General features: G+C 45.9%; 1 protein-coding gene across 2 annotated transcripts in view; it reads right to left on the bottom strand.

Annotated features, from left to right (window-relative positions):
* Positions 1-1,330: 1,330 nt before the first annotated feature.
* GTF2E2 (general transcription factor IIE subunit 2) overlaps positions 1,331-7,426 on the bottom strand; it is an 83,600-nt gene continuing 77,504 nt past the window's right edge. For both annotated transcript variants that reach the window (XM_010348678.3, XM_074383907.1), the window contains 2 exons: positions 3,630-3,745; positions 1,331-1,838 (listed from right to left, as the gene is read on the bottom strand). In XM_010348678.3, the coding sequence (XP_010346980.1) occupies positions 1,722-1,838; positions 3,630-3,745 (233 nt within the window). In that variant the 3' untranslated portion in view covers positions 1,331-1,721. The remainder of the gene's footprint in view (positions 1,839-3,629; positions 3,746-7,426) is intronic.

Below are 7,426 nucleotides of genomic sequence, written 5' to 3'. Positions count from 1 at the left end.
GGGGTAGGTGGAGGAACTGCTCCTACGTGCAGTAGGCCAAGTACATTGAGCTTAACAAAAGAAACTGCAAGTGAATGAGATAAAGCGACGGAATTTGTCAGTTGGCAGTTTCGTAAGTCACTTCGTTTTGCTAGATCTTCATTTCTGAAATGAGTTTAAGACAAGATAACTGAAATCAATTATCAGGCCAGCCCACGAAGTACTGCTGCACACAGGCTCTGCTAGAAGTCGCCACCAACACACAACCGGCAGTAAACCGCCTGATCACAGAGACGGAGACCGTGATGACCGTCTCCCTGCAAAACAGATGAGGGGGTCTGAGATGTCCAAACTGCACTTCCGGACCTGGCCCATAAAATAAGATGGAGTGAGGAGAGCACAAGAACAGGTCTCTACTTGGAGATGAGCTAACTCTGGATTTTTTTTTACAGGGGAGCTAGTTTCATGTTGTAAGACATTAAAGCTCTTCTTACCAGAAAAACCCTTAAAGCAAGACAGAATGCATTTCCTGTGTTCCAAATTACCGTAGGGACCTCAGTTATACCCTCTCCTGCCACGTTTTGGGGCTTGGAGGTAAGAAAGAGGTAAAGCAAACAGGTGACACTGTGAAGGGATGAGAGGTAAGCAGAAGGGAGAAAACTACTGAAAAGCCAGAAGGCTCCTTGTCGTCTACACAGAGCACTTCCTGCTCTGGGTTTCCATCACGCCTCTTCTGAGAGCCGCCAGCTCGTTTCATGATCCACTACTCTCCCATGCTGTGACAGGAGGCCCATGACCATTAGCCCAAATGATCACAGCAGAACACAAAGCGGGTGAGGAAAACGCGAACACTGCCCTAGAAAGCAGGAGCCACGTGGATTTCCCGTAAGTCGCCCTGACACTAAAGAACGCTCACATATTTGATAATGGCTCTCACGAGCTGGGCCAGTGACAGAGGGCGTTTCCACCAGAAGAACCCTGGGCCAGGCCACGTGAGGGTGGGGGCGTGGCACAGCTGACGTTCAGGTTGCCATGGAGACTCTACCCAGGTTTGTTCAACGTGCACCACAGACCATCCTGGAACTTACCGAACCCAGGAAGCTGAACACCGATGCTTCTTTGTAAAAGCATTAGCAATGACACCCAGTGTATCGCTACTTCTCAGCTTGCTAGCAGGCGGCACAACTGTGTTCCAGTGGTGAAATCTGCACGCTCAGCAACACAGCACGGGCCAGGCTTCATCGCGTTCCCAGCACATGACCCATGGAAGTCAGAGACCGCAGCTGCTTCCTGCCACTTCCAGGAATGAAAAAAAAAAACAAAACAAAACAATTCACTAACATCTTGAAAATCCTTCTACAATGATTTTATTATAAATATGTTCTTTTGGAATAAACAAATATTGCATTCAAGACTATGGGCAAACTTGCACTAAAGTAACAAATGAGGAAGAAAGGAACCATTTAGAAGTGGAGAAAAATACAGCCAAGACACCTGCATGCCGTGCTCAATGCCTTTCTCCCAGGGAGTTACAGAAGGTTAAGAGGGAACGGCACAGTTCCTGTGAACCCATTCTACTCATGTATGCTTCGAGTTTGGTAATTTGCACTTGTTCTGTAAACTGAACTGCTCCTCTCCTCAGTTGCAAGAAGCAGATAAGAAGACTGTCTTCAGACCCGGAGCATCAGCAAGAGTGCCCTTGATTGTGTATCCGTGACTTTGTTCCAGGGCAAAACTGTTCCCTACTTGCCAGAAGTAATATCAGAGTAATCCTTCAGCACTCCAGCCAAGTGTTCGTTATGAGTCTTAAAACGTCGCTTTTTCTGTGAAGCAGGCTTTTTCCTTCTCTGAATAGGGGCCTAAAGGAGAAGGTAAAAACTATTAGAAACAGGCCAGGCGCCGTGGCTCACACCTGTAATCCCAGCACTTTGGGTGGCCAACTTGGGCAGATCACGAGGTCAAGAGATTGAGACCATCCTGGCAAACATGGTGAAACTCCATCTCTACTAAAAATACAGAAAATGAGCTGGGTGTGGTGGCGCACTTGTCGTCCCCACTACTTGGGAGACTGAGGCAGGAGAATCTCTTGAACCCGGGAGGTGGAGGTTGCAGTGAGCCAAGATCACACCACTGCACTCCAGCCTGGTGACCGAGCGAGACTCTATCTCAAAAACAAAACAACAACAACAAAAACAACCATTAGGAACAACAGCTGCTCCAAGGGGTGGTGCAGTCAGGATGTTCTGAGCATGCCCCGGGGCCCGTGGCTGACGATGCGGTTCAGACCCGGAGCCTCTGTGTCCCTGAGATGCAGGTGCCATCGGGAGTAAAGGAGCAGGCACAGAAACCTACCAGAAGGATTCTTGGCACTACGTAAAACAAAAGGGGTGGTGAAGCCCTTCTGTTATCAGGTCTAAAAATGTATCCATTACTGATTTTAAAAAGATCTGAAGAAAATATGGCAAAATCCGGAGACAGAAGGGGCACATGAAGGTCTGGAATATTCTCTAGTCTTTTCTATATACTTGAAATATTAGCATCACATGATGAAAAAAATCAACAAACGAGACAATAGGAAATCATGAAGGGCTGCAGCTACACTCATTTGTGGACAGAGATTGACAAAAAAACCTTCCCTTTTGGTGAGTCCACACATCCCCCCACCCCCAACCCCACCCCAGACACAGATGACAAGCTACCAATCATAATGGTGGACAAGGAGAAGCAGGAGGGGCAGCGCACAGCTAATTAGGGTGCTGGTGAATCACCCCACCCAGGCTTTGTCCTTGGACTACAGATTTTATTTGCTGGTGCAAGGCAATTTACAAGTCATCATTTAATTACTAACATCCCCTGTGAGCAGGATTTAGAGACTATACAGACAAAAATACCTGGTTCCTAAGGGACCTGAAAGTCACTATGGCAAAACCAGGCACCAGGACAGCAAGGCTCACAGAGCAAGGGAGGGCCTCGTTCAATTCTGAAAGGTCCTGCAGGCCAGGCACAGTGGCTCACGCCTGTTATCCCAGCACTTCAGGAGGCCGAGGTGGGCGGATCACCTGAGGTCAGGTGTTCAAGACCAACCTGGCCAACATGGAGAAACCCATCTCTACTAAAAATACAAAACTAGCCAGGCATGGTGGCGTACACCTGTAATCCCAGCTACTTGGGAGGCTGAGGCAGGAGAATCGCTTGAACCCAGGAGGTGGAGGTTGTGGTGAGCTAAGATCATGCCATTGCACTCCAGCCTGGGCGACAAAAGCAAAACTCCAACGCAAAAAAAAAAAGAAAAAAAAGAATAGAAAAAGGTGTGCAGATCAAGATGCAGCCTGCTTTTAGGAATGGGGAGAAGGGCCTGCAGCAGCTTAAAGTGGGAGAGTGGGGAACACACAGGCCCTGGAAGGTTCCATATGGCTGGAGCTCAAGAGCAAGACTGCTTGGGAGGAGCTGGGTGTGGAAAGGTGCCCACAGGCCTGGAGCAGCACCCAGGGTGGGTCCGCAGGCCTACAATACCTCAGATGTGACCTGGGCTGCAGATACCAAGAAACACCGGCGGGGGAATGACTCCTAGCTCTTGAGAGAACAGAAAGCGGGGCAGGCTAACAGTTCCCAGGGCAGGGAATTAAGCTGCTTTTCTAGAGATTACACACCACTTTCTTTGGTCCAGATTCCTGCATGGAAGAAATACCCTGTCGCTTCAGATATTCTTCAATTTTCTCCTCGTCCATGGAATCCACAGTGACACTCCTCCACAGTTTCTGAAATTCTGTACCAAAAAGACAGTAGTTATTTTACAATTAATTTTTAAAAACTACAGCCATCTTGATGATCAAAATCCAGGCTTCAGTGTTAACTCCTCTGGATCCAAATGAGCACATCTGAGATGTCATCACGAAAGCAAGTCAGGGTAGAACATCCACCTGCGGGACACGGTGCGGGGAAGGGCCTGGAGAGAGAACTGCCCCCACGAAGCCCCCGGCAGTGGGGCTGTTTCTAGAGGCTGGCAAATGAAGGTTGCCGCAATGAAACTGCCCTGCTTTCCTGAGGGGGAAAGCCTCGCCGCCCTCCTTTCCTCTATTTGGGGCTAACAGCTTAGTCCCTGAGCAAGGTACATTCATTCCTCTCATTGACAATAGAAAATAAGAAATGTGTAGGGAGATGGGAACCAAAATATCACATGGAAGTGAAGTGCTACAACAATATATTTGCAAAAAACTTCTGAAATCAAATAACTTGGGAACTGGTGACTAAGGAGGCATGAAAGAGAAAGGGGGGACAGCTGAAACAGGAACACTGCCTCACCCCCACCCCGTAACACTAGGAGAAAGGTGACTGTCCTGCCTGCATCTTGTCTTCAGAAACCTGCAGTCCCTCTGCCTCATCATTATTTTTGCAACCCAAAGAGACCACCACTGGGAAGCATCCCAAATGAACATGGTTCACATCATACGTTCTGCTCCTGAAAACAGGTACTGATCACTGGTTTCACTTGATTAGCAGCAGCTACTTTCAGACACAAAATTGTAAGGCTTACACACTCTGGAATGAAAAAAGGAAAAGCTCTCTAAGCCCTGAGGCTTCACAGGGCCTCCCACTCATAACTGCCCCACTGAAGGGACACACCTTCCCTTCCTTTCTTCCCACCCCAGACCCTCACCCGGCACCGCCCTCCTTTTCTTCCAGAGGCATGAACTTCCCACACAGTCCATTCCAAACAATAAACGAAGTAGGCACCCGATACTGCGCTGGGCCAGACTTCTTTCCTTTTCCCTCTTTCCTTCCTTGCCCCTTTCTCATTTCAGTACACACAGCATGAGGCAAATGATGTCCACACAGGCGGGACTCTGGTGATACTGTGGACATCTGTTTCCTGCCACCCACCCTGAGGTTTTCATTGCTGTGACCAACGGCAAAAGTGGCAAAATCTACTACAAAGAATTCAACCTGAGCACAAAGTTATTTAAATCCAAAATGTCTCTAAATAAGATCTGTAAATTTCCATAGATACATTAGGGGTTCTTTTTACTGCACACTCACTGAAGATTCATCTGCATACATCACGGACATTCCCTAACTGATGACAATTGTGTGCATGACTTTCTGGGCCTCTGTAAGCTCGAGAGCAGGGATCTCTATTTTCATCTGCTTTCCATGACAGTCGGCACCGTACCTAGCACAGGACAGGACCTCAATGATTTGACTACCGAATGTATGAAATACCATCTAAAATCATTTATTTTTGAGACAGGGTCTAGTTCTGCTGCCCAGGCTCGAAAGCAGGGGCACAATCTCAGCTCACTATAACCTCCACTTCCTGGGCTCAAGCAATCCTTCCAACTTAGCCTCCTGAGGAGCTCAGACCACAGGTGCACACCATCATGCTCAGCTGTTTTTTTGGAGGGTAGAGATGGGGTTTCACCATGTTGCCCAGGCTGGGCTCAAACTCCTGAGCTCAAGCAATCCACGTACCTCGGCCTGCCAAAGTGCTGGGGGACTACAGGCGTCGAGCCACCATATCTGGCCTATTTTTTCTTTTTACGTTTTTTAAACTTTTAAAACATAATTTTACACTAACAAAAGGGTTATGAAATGAATATGCAGAGTTCCTATATGCCCTTTATCCATCTTCCCCTAATGTTAACACCTTACATAATTGCTAAAACTAACATGGGCATATTACTATTAATGCATCAACAGGCCTTATTGAAACTTCATGAGTTTGACCACCTGATACCCTTTTCCTGGCCCAGGATCCTGCATTCACCAGTCACATCTCTTTGGCCTTCTCTAATCTCTAAGCGTGGCCAGTCTCTGTTTCACACTACCATGACACTCTCACAAAGGGCGTTGGTCCGTTGTTTTACCAATCTTCCATTTGGGTTTGTCTAGCATTTCCTCATTACTAGATTAAGGTTATGCAATTCTGGTGAGAACAACACAGTAACAAGTTTGTGCCCTTCTCGAGTACAGTAGCAAGCTACATGGTGTCAACATGAACCCAATAAACGCTGACCATCAGGCAAGGTGCCGTCTTTCAGGTTTCTCTGCCATGAAGTTATTAGTTTTTCCTTTGTAATTAATAATTAGAGATATTTTCAGACTATACAAATATCCTGTTTCCCATATTTTCACTAATTCTGTAATAGCATCCATTGGTAGTGCTTACCTACAAAAATGATTACTTGTAAGTGCCTAATGGCAGATTATTTCCATCATTCCTTCCATATGTACTAATTAAAATTCTACAACAACAGGCCAGGTGCGGTGGCTCATGCCTATAATCCCAGCACTTTGATGAAAGGCCAACGAAGGTAGATCACTTGAGATGAGGAGTTCAAGACCAGCCTGGACATGGCAAAGCCCTGTCTCTACAAAAAATATAAAAATAAGCCAGGCAAAATGGTGGGTGCCTGTAATCTCAGATACTTGGGAGGCTGAGCCAGGAGAATCGCTTGAACCCGGGAGGTGGAGGTTACAATGAGCCAAGATCCTGCTACTACACTCCAGTCTGGACAACAGAGCAAGACTCCGTCTCAAAAATAATAATAATAAATAATAATAATAATAAAAAGAGCCACTATTTCTACAATTCACTTTTTGTTTGTTGAGACAGGGTCTCACTTTGTCACCTAGGCTGGAGTGCAGTGGCACAATCTCGGCGCACTGAAGCCTCAACTTCCTGGGCTCAAGCAATCCTCCTGCCTCTGCCTCCCACGTAGCTGGGACTACAGGCACACTTGGCTAACTTTTGTATTTCTAGTAGTAGCAGGGTTTCTTTATGTTGCCCAGGCTGGTCCTGAACTTCTACACTCAAGCAATTCACCTGCCTTGGCCTCCCAAAGTACAGGGATTATTAAGAGTGAGCCACTGTGCCCAACCTCCAACTTGTTTTTCAGTTATTTTATTTAGCAGAGACACATGATGTCTACCATATAGATTTATATGTACATATTTATTACACAGATGACAAACCATGATGATCGGTATTTATTTTGTGGTTCAAATGTCCCAGGTTGGTCACTAAAAATTCCTTCACGTTGGTTCCTGTGTCTCTGACTTGCTTCCCCCCCACACTTTTTTTTTTTCTGTTTTTCTTCTTTCACTCACTTTGTGGTACTAAAAGATGTTCCAGGTTCATCTTGTATTTCCCCTCATTTGGAATCATTTCTTCAAGGATTCCTGACTTGTTTTACTATACAATGGTATTTAAAAACCAATATCTATGTATTTTGGGTTTCTAAAAATAGCAATCTCTTTTTTGAAAACAAAATGATTAAGGGACATCAAATTTAAAGGAAGACAAATTTTGGCAGAAGACAGGAAAGTCTCGTGAAAGTCAGGCACACTCTAAACTGCAAAGATAAATAAAATCAGAACTGATTCAGAAATATACTCACTTAGCAGAAAAGAGCAGAAAACAGACTAGAATTTAAAAGCTCAGATTTGA

The sequence above is a fragment of the Saimiri boliviensis genome, chromosome 13 (assembly GCF_048565385.1).
Source record: "Saimiri boliviensis isolate mSaiBol1 chromosome 13, mSaiBol1.pri, whole genome shotgun sequence".
Classification (NCBI taxonomy): Eukaryota; Metazoa; Chordata; class Mammalia; order Primates; family Cebidae; genus Saimiri; species Saimiri boliviensis.
Note: the sequence above shows the minus strand (reverse complement) of the source record. Positions and strands in the feature narration are given on the sequence as shown.